The sequence below is a fragment of the Eurytemora carolleeae genome, unplaced genomic scaffold (assembly GCF_000591075.1).
Source record: "Eurytemora carolleeae unplaced genomic scaffold, Eaff_2.0 scaffold140, whole genome shotgun sequence".
NCBI lineage: Eukaryota > Metazoa > Arthropoda > Copepoda > Calanoida > Temoridae > Eurytemora > Eurytemora carolleeae.
Window position 1 is genome coordinate 25,702 of NW_019396224.1, and position 15,357 is coordinate 41,058.

Below are 15,357 nucleotides of genomic sequence, written 5' to 3' on the forward strand. Positions count from 1 at the left end.
AAATGTCGTATTCTTCACTTTTTGATAATGGAATGTTGCAGATATTTAGTTTTTTAATTAAATGATTATATGGAGCTCTTTAAAACTGTTCCCGCATATTCATGGTTATTTAGTTATTTTCGCAAATACTGAAATTTACTTAATATAGTATAAAACTCATTGAAAAATTGTCAAGACATTTGATAAATTCTTCCGATGTATTCGTTATTAAGGGTTTCACTGTAGTAAAACTATTTGCTTTGTAACAACATCAAATAAACTGACTTATTGCTTTAATGTTGTCTATCCAGGGTTGAGCAGGAAAAGCCAAAATTTTAATAAAAGCATAGATTTTCTATTTTCATATTTCATAAGAAGTAAAAACAGAGATCTGAAGATATATTTATAAATATTTTTGGAGATATTATTCAATCAAAAAAGGTCAAAAAATATGTTTCCCACACATTCGTGAAATAAAGGGAAGGGAAGAAACTATCACACAATTTTTGCCGTTTGGCTTTAAGAATTTTTTTACCCCTCCCAAAAAAAAATAAAATAAAATATGAAAAAGATGATCTATTCAGAATAAAGTTTAACGTTTCATAGATCAATGTAAAAAGAAGATGTTTCAGAAATGTTTAAATGATTAAAAATGAAGAAAAATTCTCTCTATACATTGGTCGTCTTTATTTCTCTCCTTAGGAAATCATATTTTTAGAGAATATACATGTGTTCCAAGAATTATGTGGATTTTAATAAAATGTATAGGTCTTTTTCTATTTTCAAACATAACCTAATAACTTCATGAGCTTTCCATGGTCTCTTCTTTTAGATATTTCGACAATATTGATTTTATTTCATAAATTGAAATATGGAAAAATGCAAAATGTGAAATATATAAATAGTTAACAAATTATACAATAAGAGATCATCAAATAAAGAAAATATTTTGGTGGGAAACATCCATAGAAGAAAAAACTTGTTGACAACTTTTATATCTAGAAATTAGGATTTTTAGTTTCTCTGCAGGGTTGACTTGCTACTCTTGCGGCTCAGATTATAATCAGGTTCAAAATATAATATTTTTGTGTTTTTCTTAACCTTATGACTGATCCAGAATTATCAAGAACGAGTTATTCTTATTTTGTAACTGAAAAATTGAGTATTTTAAATGGGGTTTCTCTACAGAGCTACTTACGGTTTTATACTCCAGAATTATTGATAAAACCTTTTCGAAGATAAAAGAACGGCGGTATCTTTTCCATTGTTACTCAGATTGGAGTTTAAAGGTACTGTTGTGGTTGGTAGATCGGGGTTTAAATGTACTGTTGTGGTCCGTAGATTGGGGTTTTAAGGTACTGTTGTGGTCCGTAGAACGGGGTTTAACTCTACTGTTGTGGTCCGTTTATCGGGTTTAACGGTACTGTGGTTCGTAGATTGGGGTTTAAAGGTACTGTTGTGGTCCCTAGATCGGGGTTTAAAGGTACTGTTGTGGTTCGTAGATCGGGGTTTAATGGTACTGTTGTGGTCTGTAGATTGGTGTTTAACGGTACTGTTGTGGTCTGTAGATCGGGGTTTAATGGTACTGTTGTGGGCCGTAGATTGGGGTTTAAAGGTACTGTGGTACGTAGATTGGGGTTTAACGGTACTTTTGTGGTCTGTAGATCGGGGTTTAATGGTACTGTTGTGGGCCGTAGATTGGGGTTTAAAGGTACTGTTGTGGTCCCTAGATCGGGGTTTAAAGGTACTGTTGTGGTCCGTAGATTGGGGTTTAAAGGTACTGTTGTGGTCTGTAGATCGGGGTTTAAAGGTACTGTACGGTACGTAGTTTGGGGTTTAACGGTACTGTTGTGGTCTGTAGATTGGGGTTTAACGGTACTGTGGTCCGTAGATCGGGGTTTAAAGGTACTGTTGTGGTCCGTAGATCGGGGTTTAACGGTACTGTTGTGGGCCGTAGATTGGGGTTTAACGGTACTTTTGTGGTCTGTAGATCGGGTTTAACGGTACTGTTGTGGTCCGTAGATTGGGGTTTAAAGTTACTGTTGTGGTCCGCAGATCAGGGTTTAAAGGTACTGTTGTGGTCCGTAGATCGGGGTTAAAGGTACTGTCGTGGTCTTTAGAACGGGGTTGAACGTACTGTTGTGGACCGTAGATCGGGGTTTAACGGTACTGTTGTGGTCCATAGATCGGGGTTTAAAGGAACTGTTGTGGTCCGTAGATCGGGGTTTAAAGGTACTGTTGTGGTCCGTAGATCGGGGTTTAAAAGTACTGTTGTGGTCCGTAGATCGGGGTTTAAAGGTACTGTTGTGGTCCGTAGATCGGAAATCACAATCTTTTAGTTTAGGACCATTAAATTATGCCTATAGTGACTATAGTACCTTTAAGGATCAGATTTTTTAATTCCTTTATCTTCACAAGATTTAATACAGAGGAATTGCGTATTTTCCACAAACTCGAATTTTTTACCCCTATATCTCTGCAACCTGATGATGCAAGCCTTTGATATTTAAAACTTAGACTATTTGAGCTAACAGAATTCATAGTTTGAAATAGCAAAGATCTACGACATTGATGTTGCAAAGATATAGTGATTACAAAATTGGAGTTAGTGGCAAAAACTCATTTCCTTTGACTTAAAAACTGATATTTGCTAGATAAGCTGTGATAAGTTTCTACCACATGTAAAAGAATTCCAAAAGGAGTGCGATTCATCATATAATAGCTGTGTATACACAAAAGGAGTCTTTCAGGTGCAAATATGAACCTAAGCATAAACATAGTTATTATCATGCATAAACATAAACATAAACATAAACCTGTACTAGGATGTAGAAGTAATGAGCAGAGAGTGTGGGACTGGAGAACCGATGAATTCATGTGGAACTCGAAGTTTAGGTATAAAATATAATGATTGAATAATAGTTGTCTTTATTCTTTGATATACAGGGATCAGACTTCGGAGGAGTACTGTACGTAATTTATTCAGTTTGTTAAGCGAGTATGTTTAGATTTTTGATTGCTAATTATTATTTGCTGCTATGGATTTTAGTCTTTTAGACCTATAGAGCTTAAAATTTGATTAAAAACATTCAGTTGTAAATTTGTTTATTTATTTGCTAAATAAACTAGTTTATCATTTACAAGATTATGTATTCATTGAAGAAAAAAAGCTCAAATCTTTGATAGTTTCAGTGTGTCGTTAAAGTCTTATATATTTGGAATTTTTTAATGAAGATATTTCTAAACGGTCTTAGGGTGCACTTTAAAAATTAAGTCAAATACAAGTTACAAGATAAAATTAACAAAAATGACATCAATTGTTTCGTATATTTCTTGTTTTCAGTTTTTATTTTTAGAACTTTTCTTTACACATCAACGGCCTACTTTGCTAAAAAAAAATAATCAACTTTTGAACATTGAATGAGAGTTACCACAAAAAAAGCTGAAGTCGTTTTGACGTTAACCCTATCCCTGCTGGGGTACTTGAAAACCAGGATAACCCATCCTAGCCGCAGCGCTCGGCCCAGAAAGTGTGGCCGCAGCGCTCGGCCTTCTCTTAACCTAACCTAACCCTAAATAACAAAAAAATAAATAATAATAAAGTTGTTAAGTTGTTATCCATTTTTTTTTACTAACACTGTACAAATTTGTTTACTGAAAAAATCATTATTAATGGTTTCTATATTTATAATTCAATGCAATGAATATTTTTGTCTACAAAACTATGAAAAAAAGGTTATAAACATACATATAAAAACTACATATGGTACTGCTCTGCATTACTCCAAATGTTTAATTGTCATACAATGCTGTCAAGTTCGTCATAAACATATTAAATGAGACTTGGTCGTATGTTTGTAGGACATTCTTCAAATCTTCTCTCCTCTGTACGGTGATTGATTTTCTTGACTTATTAGCATCTGGGCCAAGATTTCCTCGGGCTGCCTGTAGCAGAGACTGTTTTGCCTGAACATTTTATTTACATAGATATTTAATTGACATTTTTTAATAGATATTTAATTGACATATTTACATAGATATTTACTTTATATAGGATATTTTATATTAATTTACCATACTATCCTCTTCCCTAAATCTGTCAATGAGAACCCAAACAGAGGCATTTGCTGGCAGACAACGCTTGAATGCATTATTATATCCCTCACAAAAGTTGTTGGTTGATGGCAAATCCATTAAGACTGAATCATGTTTGTTCCACAGTCCATAATCAAACATTGGTTTCCCACGGGACTTGGTTCTTGGGTTCACCTCTCCAATCCAGGTACGATTAAAGTATAGAAAAAATGATTTTATTTCTTCCAAGTACTCTGCCCAGTTGTTGTTGTTTTTCAAGTTTTCCTTGATAACATTTTGAATCCGGGTTTGGTAGGTTTTAATAAGATCACCTAATGGGATAAGGGACAGAGCCCATAGAGTACGAACCAGTTTGTGGAACTCTTCATCAGAGTCGTGTAAAGGAAGAAGTCCATGGGCTCTAATGTTCTCTCTTAGACACTTTTTCCAATGAAAATCACAACCTATGATTTTTACATCTTCAAATGTATTCTTAAACGCAGATATCAGTCCCTTTTCAAAGTCCATAGTGATGGAATTCAACTTTATATCATCCAGGTCGGCAAAACTGTCTCGAATAACCTCCGCCAATCTAAACCAAAGTACATAGTTTAGAAAAGTGTATATAAGGTACATTTTGTATAAGTTACATTTCATATAAGTTACATTTCATCCAAGGTATATTTCATATAAGTTACATTCCATATAAGTTATATTTCATATAAGTTACATTCCATATAAGTTATAAGTTACATTTCATATAAGTTACATTTCATTCATATATAGTTAAGGTCGTCATTTATGACTTTATAACTTTATAACCTTGTGTAAGTAGATTTTTCTTTATCCGGCAATAAGCAGTAGGCACAAGGTACAGCTTTTCCCAGAGATGTAAGACCGATTATGAAAAAAACCTATAAACAACCATTGTTACTTTTTTAAAATGCTTTTAAGAACAAAGTTTCAAAGTTCATACAAAAGTTGTCTTTTAATTGTTGCTATTTTTTTACCTGAATAAACAAAGGTGCAGGCGCCGACTTGAAGGTTCCATCAACAAACCAGTGCTCGCAGGACGCAAGGGTGTCCCTTCCTTCCCCACTCATGAAGATCATCAAGCGTTTTGCGTCCTCATGGGGGTTTTCTGGGATGGTCTTATCATTGCAGAGTAGGAATTTTGATCCATCCATTGTAGAGGAGAGCTTATCTGTGATGTTGTCAAGGTCTGAGTAGGTTTTAGGAATGGATGGATACCCCTTCTCAGCAACTCTTTTCCTTTGAATTGCACGAGCAATCGTTGAGGATTTCCTAACATAAGCTGCAGCAAAATCCGTCATTTCTTGGTTTACGGTCCCAGTAATATCAGCAAAAACTGCTCTTGGGGCAACTGTAGGCAGGTTTGCAGCAGCCATTATTTTCTCCTGCTCAACAGCTCGAACTTTATTCTTCACAAACCTATTTCCATGGGTATGGTCGGGTTTAACGGACTGAATTATCCCAGATTCATTGATAAGAATGGCTCTAGCATCGCATTTTTCAGCAATCTTATCCCGGCACCTCAAATAGCTTACACCCGTCTTCTTGTTTACACTTGTCTTCTTGTAATGATATCCCTGTTCATCTACAATGATCCTACCACCTTGTTTTGCAGCAATAAATGTTGCCAACCCGACCATTATGGAAGCCAGAATCAGACTAAAGTTTTAAATCTTCAAAAAAGTTTGGCGGATTTTTGTGATTAAAATTGCGAGTTTCCTATGATTTTTATCATTTTGACCCTTTGTCGTTTGACCCTTTGTCGCACTTTTGACCCTTTGTCGTTTGACCCTTTGTCGTTTGACCCTTTGTCGTTTGACCCTATGTCGGTGAATCGATTTTTTGCCAGGAATATACTGTTTTACAATTTTGAAAACTGCATGACTTATTTCCATTGCGAGTTCTCTACAAACGTGACTCACGCATTTCACATTTCTGTTGCAGGGAAACAACATAGAAATTATCATAACTGAACATTTTTAACTTAATTAAACGAAAATATCTTCCACATTAATGCTCAGATAAAGGTTTAAAGGGTACCGTTGTGAATCGGGCATTGCCAACCTTGAATGGAGGGTCACTTAGGCAGTCTGTTAAAAGGATAAAAACCAGACTTTAGACAAGTATTTGGGAAAAGCCTTAGAGCATATGAACACTAACTTTTTAGAGCATATGAACACTATCTTTTTAGTCCAAAAAAACCAGGGTGAATGTTAAACTTCGTCGAATTCAGTGGTTTTTACCAAATAAGGTAATCTTTCACATATATAGGGTTGAATTAATCGTTATTAAAAACAAAACGATCGAAAAAACGACGGTTTTTTTTATAAAAAGCATCTTTAAAAAACAACCGTTTCGTTTTTCGTTTTTCATTTTTTCTTCGTCTTTTTTAAAACGAAACGAGCATTTAAACAAAAAAAAATAAAAATGCTTCATTTCTATCCACATTCTATATACATTATATAAATCTTTTTGGATTATAAAAAATTATTCTGAAAAAAAAGTTTGGCATGTAGAAAAACCAAATGCAATCGTGATCCTCCCCAACTGAGAAAGCTTTAATCTGTAAGAGTTTCGTCTGCTATGTTTACATTTTGATTGTTTATGTTTTGACTGCATACGGTTGTACTTAGTAAAACAAGAAAATTGCAGTATACAAAAAGAGAAAACTTGTCCGTCTTCACTAGCTGTTCATCTTGCAGAGACATTATAGACACATCTTTACAGTCTTTTACCCTTTTCATAAAATAAACTCTAGCAGACATAATAATATTATGGCTTTTGAAATTAGTTATTACAATGCTAATTCATAGCAAAGACGATATACAATTCGTCACTGAATTCCCATGTTTTTTGGGACACCCTGTATGTAAGACAAGGAAAAGCAAGGCCATAATGCAAGGAAAGTTATTTCAGAGGTGTACGCATCTTTTGTACTGCAGTGTACTGTCTCTGGGCGGTACTGTAAACACAAGACGGATGTCGAAGCCTGACATGGATCAATCTTTCACATAAAAAAATCGATGAAATATTCTGGTCATAGGAAACTACTATGTGAAAATTCAAAATTATCAAAATGTAATGCTTTTAACCTCCTCGGATACCAGACGAACACTGATACATCTGTTCTTGTTTACAAATTCCGCCCAGAGAGAACTGGTTTCAATATGTAAGCAGAGTATACGCAACTGCAATTAACTTTTTCTTGCATTATAACCTTGAGGAAGAGGGTCAACTTATTACATATTAACCCTGTGTGTAGAGCCCAGAGCTGTCTCATCAAGAATATATATATTCTTACTCTAACGGTACATATAACCCCACATTTTTCTGAATTTCATTTGACACATATATATAGATCAGTAGCCCAAGAGTTTTCATTCTGAAGTAGAAGAACATAAGCTTTGAAATTCAATCAAATAAGGAGGCGCAACTGCTTTAGGCCTTAAATTGGTCTTTCATGACAAACTGCCTGGACGCCAACTTGTTGTTCTTTGCCAATATCTTCCACTTAAGGATTTTAACGACCATGTTAATACACCTTTTTGGAAATTCTAGGTTGACAAGAAGCAGATTCAGCCACTTCTTTTTATTGGATTGTACGCATGCGTCAGTAGAAAAATGTTTCTTGGAGCCCAAAATTTAAAAGAGTATCGTTGAACGAAACTGCTGAGTTTCCTTTTTGGGGCCTTAACATTCGTGCAGATTTTGATTTAAGGATTCGAAAAAATAGAGAATATAAAGAAACTAAATAAAATAGTATTTCATCACCAAAATATTGGTATCCACAAAACTGCTAACCTAATTCGTAAATCCTGGGTTCCAGATTGGTTTTCATAACGATACCCTGTCTCAAGTTTTGGGCTCAGATGCTTTCATATAAATATTTATGACAAATAAATTAGGCTGTTTATCTGCGTCTGTAATAAGGGTTTGTTCTATATTTAGCATGTCTTAACACTTCTTATATGGGTCACACTGCTGAAAATGAACCATCAGGTTTCAAGTCAAAACACCTAATTTTTTTCGGAGTTATAATCTAAATTTTAAGAAAATGCTACCTGGGGAATTTTAATTAAATCTATATTAAAGAAATTGTAGAAATCAAGTGCATTTTTAAGTCTAAACTCAATCGTAACTGTAGGTTCAAAGATTAATCAAGATTATTCTGTGTTTTTTTTTGCGATATTTTTAGAACCGTTGGTGGCAGGGTCCCCAAATTTTGTGAATTTTCCTAAACAGTCATAAGACATGTATTAGCAAAAAAAGCTTTAAGCGAACTGTATAATTGCCCAATTTCCCTAAAAAAGACTTTTTCAAATAAATCAGTAAAAATTACATCAAAAAAAAACTTACACATGTATCTTAGAAACAGCATCTATATTTGAATTTTTCTGCAGGAAAGCCTACCACTTAGTGTGTTCACCATTTTTACGCACGATGTCTATTAAAGTATTTTGATTGGTAAAAATGTCTCAAAGAAATAATTATTGTTTTACAATAAAAGAAGACGACATTTGCGAGGAAATAACATTTTTTACGTTACCCCCTTCAATCATACATTTTAGAACTAACGCATTTATGTCTGTAAACTATAAATTTAAATGTTTTAAAATTAGTTTTAATGTCTAAAATTGTGTTGAAATAAATAAAACACAGCTAGCATGGGAAGGCTCTCCATGCACGACACCGCCGGTAAGAATCTAATTCTGAAATCCGTAAGGAAAACGAGAAAATCTATTTAATTTGTCCACAAAAGATGTACACAAAATCTCTAATGGTTGACAATCTGCTTTTTATACAGTTACATTTTTTCAAGTTTCAAGGCAAGCATTATTCGTTAAAATCTTTGATTGCAAAGCTAACTGATGACATGTACGTTACATACAGGGTGTCCCACGAAACATAACAGTCGTTGAAGAGTTTTGAATGTCCTCTTCCATATATTATACCGGATGTTAAAGACTTTTTGCATGTCATTTCGTTAAAAACATCTTTTTCTCAGATATATTTTACGTTGAAATCAATTTTACAATAATATAATTGGCATACAATGTTTTTCATCATTCTCTTTAATATCAAACAACTTAACTAATTATGTTTCGTGGGACACCCTGTATGTAACGTACATATCATGTTAATTTTGCATCAAGTTTTTAGATTGGACCAAGGACTGAACCAACTTTTACCGGTCGCAGGGTATTTGTCTTTCGGTTTAAGTTTTGAAGAAGCATATTTGGTAAAGTTCTGATAGACCTTCAATTTAAATAAAATAGTGGCATGTCTGATTCACAATGTTACCACTGTAAAGTATTATTTTAAATCATAAATGTCTTCAAAAACGACTTGGGTTTATCCGCATTAGAAGCAAATGAGGAAATTGTCAGATTAAACTGAAACAACGTGGATTCAATCTTCTTTATTTATCCAAAAAAATGTGCAAAGTGTACTGTTGTGACAGTTCGAGAGTTCCTTAACTATAAAAATATTGCAGGTGGAGGGGCTCGAGCAACTGTTTGCAGCTGTGCAGGGGACATCTGTAATATGAACTTCACATCAGCATCGTCATCCTCTTCAGCGCTGTCATTCATAACAGCTGCTGTTATATCCCTTATTATCGCACGTTAAATTGACATTTGACATGTCTGAAGCATCTTAAGAAAATATTTTTTTTGACATTTGACATGTCTAGTACTTAAAGAAAGTATTTTTTATTTGACATTTGACACGTATAGCATTAAAAGAAAGTATTTTTATTGATATTTGACATGTTTATAGTATTTAAAGAAAGTATTTTTATTGACATTTGACATGTCTATCATTTAAAGAAAGTATTTTTATTGACATTTGACATGTCTAGCATTTAAAGAAAGTATTTTTATGAAGATTTTTCTACAGGGGAGTATCAATGTAATTTCTTGTAAACGAAACCCAATTCACAACGCTACCTTTTAAACCTTTATCTTCTATGTAATCATGATAAATCTTAAAAAAAGATTATTTATTAGCAGATAGAAAAAACATAGGTATTTCCATTTGTTTTACCCAGACAAAGGTTTCAAGGATATAATTGTACCGTTGTCAATTTTCAACTCTTTAAAATGAAAATATGTCGACAGTCCTTTATAAAGTTTTTATTTTTGACAAATTAATTTAAATCAGTTATTTTGTAGTTGGAAACTGCACTGCTTGGAAACCATTATACAGTATGTGCAATGTGATTATCTTAAACTGTATAAACATTATGAAATATAAAAGCAAACAGAGCTGAAAACTTTAGAATAGGATACCCTAAATCCCGATCGGTTAGTTAATCGGGAAATTAATAACAGGAGGAGAACTAGCATTATTTAATCTGGAGATTTAGAAAAAGAGAGGATCAAGCATTAATCCCGATATCCACAATTCAAAAGTTCCCAGCTCAGATAACATACAACTTTTAAATCAGAATATTTTGACCAGAGGTCGGAATTTTTGTATGGATATACTTAATCTCCAATTCGCTTGATTTCGAAATACAAGTATAGGCACTTTTATATTTGAGGATTAACACTTGATCCCGATCAATCAAAGTTATCTCTGCTTGGGTTTGAGAAATCAATGCTTGAAAAGTTTTGACTTATGGATACTAAACCAAAAATTATTAGATCTAAAAAGTTTTGAGCCCTTATTTTTGTATATTTAATAGTTGATTAAATAAATTTAGTTAAATAGATCTATAAATCATTAATAATACGTAATAATAAATTTTGTAAAATTGAAAAGAGAGCATTTTTTATGTACAGTGATAACCAGAAAAGTCTGGAATAGGAAGTCGACTTTTTAGACTCAAGTTATGCCTTTAATTATATTCCAATTAACCTTGAGAGACAGTAATTGTGCAGTGTAATGCAGACCTATTTAACTTAACAAGTGATTCGATAATAGTAAAGCTAATATTTGCTTTGTAACAACATCAAATGCACTTCAGTATTGATAAAAGGTCGTCTTGGCCTATTCTACAGTTATGGCTGCATTTATAAAATGGAGATAATACTAGCGCAATTTCATTATGCATTCTCTCCTTACAAAGGGAAAACAAGTTGAGCCCCGAGCCCCCGATATTTCCTGTATACGCCCCCGTAATCCTGCTTATGATGACGCATAAAAGCGTATTCTGGTATTGCGGTCAGCTTGCAATTTATCTAGGTTAACACTGTCCTGTTCAGCTCACACACAATACATATACTACTCACATAGTTTTATCTATCTATTGAACTATCTATCTATCTATCTATCTATCTATCTATCTATCTATCTATCTATCTATCTATCTATCTATCTATCTATCTATCTATCTATCTATCTATTTATCTGTCTGTCTGTCTATCTATCTATCTATCTATCTATCTATCTATCTATCTATCTGTCTATCTATCTATCTATCTATCTATCTATCTATCTATCTATCTATTTATCTATCTATCTATCTATCTATCTATCTATCTATCTATCTATCTATCTATCTATCTATCTATCTATCTATCTATTTATCTATCTATGTTTTGTGCCGAGCTTTCATTTCTCCGCATGAATATATGTTCTCTAAGTTGTGTGTAGTCTGTACTGTATACTGTTTAATAAACAACTTCCTAATCCTGTGTATCTGTTTTATAATTGCTGCAGCAACAGTGACAACTAGCTCGACGCTTTCCCAGGATCGCTAAACTAATATTATAAAGTGCATGTTGCAGCTACAGTTTTAATCAAAATTACATCTAAAAACGCATACGGTTTGAAGGGACTGTATATGGCATACACATTATTCTCAGTGATTCTTAACTTTTAGAGTGACATATCTGATTCACAAGTTCACAACGGTTTAAATGGTTTAACTGTAGGACAGAAGAAATGATGCACGATACGTCACGATACATACCGACCATCTTTTTTGTGTCTTTTACTCTTAAACCCTTCGGACTTTCTTGCTTATTTATTAAAAATCAATTTAAAAAAATCAATATTCTTTGAGTTTTCTCTTTTTTGATGAGAATCAATATAAAAATACAAATTTAAAAAAAATAATGGCAAAAGGATTTCTCTAAGACTTTATTTGGAGAAAATTTCAAAAGGGAACTCCTATTGGTCACAGGACTTTCTATGGCAGGTAGAAAATCCGGGAGATTGTACCCGTTCCAGTGTACACTTTCAACTCAAAGGTTCAGTTCAATTATAATTGTTTTCTTATTTCAAATACGTGTTTGAAAGGATATGTTAATATACCAGTGAAACGGTTATTACAGTGCAGTGATTTTAGACGATGTAATTCAATAATATATATTTGTTTATGATAAGAATTTCTAGTTCACAATTGTTTTCATATCAAGGGTTTGTGTTTACAGATATGATATTGTTGATAGCATAGCCTCAAATACATTTTAATTCTGGCCGTTTGTAAGGAGGTTGCATTGCAATATCCCTTTTTATTCTGTGTGCTCATAAGTTTAGTAGTAAATAATTTGAACTTGAACAAAGTTTAATACCTCTGTGGTAAATGCCCTACTCCATAAAAGTCTTTCAGACCCGTTTCAATCCAGGTGCAACTCAATCAGGAACTCACGGTTCCATGAATACACTACCAATGTCAATCCAGACACAACTTTTTGGATACCAATAATCGTTCCCTCCTGTTATGGTTGATGAGGCATGAGAGCTTTTCAGTTCAGTAATACTTTACTTTCAATGTCAGTCTGGACATGACTTTATCTGTATCGATACTCGTTCCCTCTCGTTACGATTGACAAGGCATAAGAGCTATTCAGTTCAGTAATACTTTACTATCAATGTCAATCGGGACATGACTTTATTTGTAACGATACGTGTTCCCTCTCGTTATGGTTGCCAAGACATAAAAGCTATTTAGTTCAGTTTAGTTTCGTTTAGTATCCGAGGAGGTTAAAAGCATTTAATTTTGATATTTTGATAATTCACATAATAGTTTCCTATGACCAGAATATTTCATAGACTATTTTGTGAGAATGGATTCCGTGTCAGGCTGTGACATCCGTCTTGTCTTTACTTTTCCGCCCAAAGACAGTACACTGCAGTACAAAAAATGCGTACACCTCTGAAATAACTTTCCTTGCATTATTACCTTAATCATGAAAGGGTTTTATGTAGCTTTTTACAAACGTAGATAACAATATACAACGCAGATCAGGTTTACAGAATAAGGTTACAAGTTACAACGACATTTTTTACACCCCTTTCCCCTCCCCCCTTTCAGCTCCTTCCCCACCCCCTTCTCTCCCTCCCCTCCTACCCCGGCAGTCTGCTACCTGCAGTACCTGAGAATATCTGGAGGTTTACTATATTCTTTAGTTCTCCCGGCTCCGTAGTTCCCGAAGCTTGTGACAAGTTTATCCAAGTCTATGTAGTCTCCGGAGCTAGAAACTAAGTTTTTCAGTAGACTATGTTCTTTAGCTATTGGAGCTATTGACAAAACTCTTTAATTCTCTGTAGTCCCCGCAGCTATAAACAGGGTTCTTCAGTTCTCTGTAGTCCCCGGAGCTAGAAACAAGTTTCCCCAGTTCTCTGTAGTCCCCGGAGCTAGAAACAAGTTTCTTCAGTTCTCTGTAGTCCCCGGAGCTAGAAACAAGTTTCTTCAATTCTCTGTAGTCCCCGGAGCTAGAAACAAGTTTCTTCAGTTCTCTGTAGTCCCCGGAGCTAGAATTAAGTTTGTTCAGTTCTCTGTAGTCCCCGGAGCTAGAAACAAGTTTCTTCAGTTCTCTGTAGTTCCCGGAGCTAGAAACAAGTTTCTTCAATTCTCTGTAGTCCCCGGAGCTAGAAACAAGTTTCTTCAGTTCTCTGTAGTCCCCGAAGCTAGAAACTAGGTTCTTTAGTTCTCTGTAGTCCCTGGAGCTTGAAACTATGTTCTTCAGATCTCTGAAGTTCCGGGAGGTTATAATAACTAGGTTCTTCAGTTCTCTGTAGTCCCCGGAGCTAGAAACAAGTTTCTTCAGTTCTCTGTAGTCCCCGGAGCTAGAAACAAGTTTCTTCAGTTCTCTGTTGTCCCCGTAGATAGAAACAAGTTTTCCCAGTTCTCTGTTGTCCCCGGAGCTAGAAACAAGTTTCACCAGTTCTCTGTAGTCCCCGGAGCTAGAAACAAGTTTCTTCAGTTCTCTGTAGTCCCCGTAGATAGAAACTATGCTCTTCAGAACAGTCCCCAGAACTAGAATTTGGTTCTCTAGTTCTCTGTTGTGTCCGGAGTTAGAAACTAGGTTCTTCCATTCTCTGTAGTCCCCGGAGCTAGAAACTAGGTTCTCTAATTCCCGGAGCTTAAGACAAAGTTCTTCAGTTTTGTGTAGTGCCCGGCGCTAGAAACTAGGTTCTCTAGCTCTTTAAATTAGGGACAAAAATCTTCAGTTCTATGTAGTCCCCGGAGCTTGAACCTAGGGTTTCTAGTTCCTGGAGCTTGTGACAAAGTTCTTCAGTTATCTATTGTTTTATGACGAAAATTCTATACTAGGAAAATACCAACATTTTTAGGCGTAAGTAGAGAAAGCGAGAGGGACAATGTAGCCATTTTTGTTTGATTTATTTTAAGCAATTTTTTTTCGCCACTAATGGCCCCGGCCATAGTAATCACTAATTTAATAAATTCCAGGGGGGGGGGGGGGGGGGGGAGGCTGAATCTATGTAAGAAAGTCACAGGAAAAAAAACTTAGAAATGAAAACGTTGGTAAAAAAGTCCCAATTTTCTGAAGTCCTAGAGGACCAAAGAACACTGGAAATAAAATCTCAGATTCCTGGGAATTTATTCCTAAAATAGTATGGCTGTGAATAAAGTCTCAGAAAATAAGATCACAGGAATTCAAGTCCTGGAGGAAATAAATCCGAAGGAAAAAAAACCAAGAGAAAAGGTCCTAAGTCTTGGGGAAATGAGGTTAAGTCTGAGACGTTTTATAAAAAGGACTTTTCTTTTATGCATATGCATATATTGAATATAGCCATGGGCTGGTATCAAAAAAGTCCTAGAAAATAAAGTATTAAAATGGAAGAACTTTATTTCCAGAAACTTTTTATTCAAGGACTTGATTTTACCAAGACTTTTTCAGTGCCAAAATTTAAGACTTTATTTACGAAAACTTTTTCAGAGAATTTTTTTTTGGCGGTTGCCGGGGGGTGGGGGACTACATGAAACTTCCCAATCCCCTTTTTTATTATTGGGGAACCTTTCCATTTAAGTGGAAGAAAGAGAAACTTTGTATTGCCTGCTTATTATATATCTTT

The 15,357-nt window shown here is 34.5% G+C and overlaps 3 protein-coding genes across 5 annotated transcripts; 1 reads left to right on the top strand and 2 right to left on the bottom strand.

Moving 5' to 3' along the window:
- The first annotated feature begins 597 nt into the window (after positions 1-597).
- LOC111698633 (uncharacterized) lies at positions 598-10,714 on the top strand. 3 transcript variants are annotated; one of them, XM_023469010.1, is made up of 5 exons: positions 598-681; positions 998-1,046; positions 2,634-2,729; positions 2,805-2,874; positions 9,581-10,714. In XM_023469010.1, exons 1-5 carry the CDS (start codon positions 632-634, stop codon positions 9,712-9,714), a joined length of 399 nt encoding a protein of 132 aa, XP_023324778.1. In that variant the 5' UTR covers positions 598-631; the 3' UTR covers positions 9,715-10,714. The 3 variants fall into 3 exon arrangements, with proteins under 3 accessions (XP_023324778.1, XP_023324777.1, XP_023324779.1); XM_023469009.1 differs by having other exon boundaries at positions 610-681; positions 989-1,046; XM_023469011.1 differs by lacking the exon at positions 9,581-10,714 and adding an exon at positions 2,926-3,117 and having other exon boundaries at positions 610-681; positions 989-1,046.
- LOC111698632 (uncharacterized) lies at positions 3,575-5,817 on the bottom strand. Its single transcript, XM_023469008.1, has 4 exons — positions 5,064-5,817; positions 4,876-4,967; positions 4,054-4,645; positions 3,575-3,945 (listed from the first exon to the last, which is right to left on the bottom strand). Exons 1-4 carry the CDS (start codon positions 5,724-5,726, stop codon positions 3,772-3,774), a joined length of 1,521 nt encoding a protein of 506 aa, XP_023324776.1. The 5' UTR covers positions 5,727-5,817; the 3' UTR covers positions 3,575-3,771.
- Positions 10,715-13,544: 2,830 nt separating the features above from the next.
- Positions 13,545-14,607, bottom strand: LOC111698637 (uncharacterized). The gene is made up of 2 exons (XM_023469014.1): positions 14,602-14,607; positions 13,545-14,402 (listed from the first exon to the last, which is right to left on the bottom strand). The coding sequence occupies exons 1-2, from the start codon at positions 14,605-14,607 to the stop codon at positions 13,545-13,547; spliced, it is 864 nt and encodes a 287-aa protein (XP_023324782.1).
- Between the last annotated feature and the right edge of the window lie 750 nt (positions 14,608-15,357).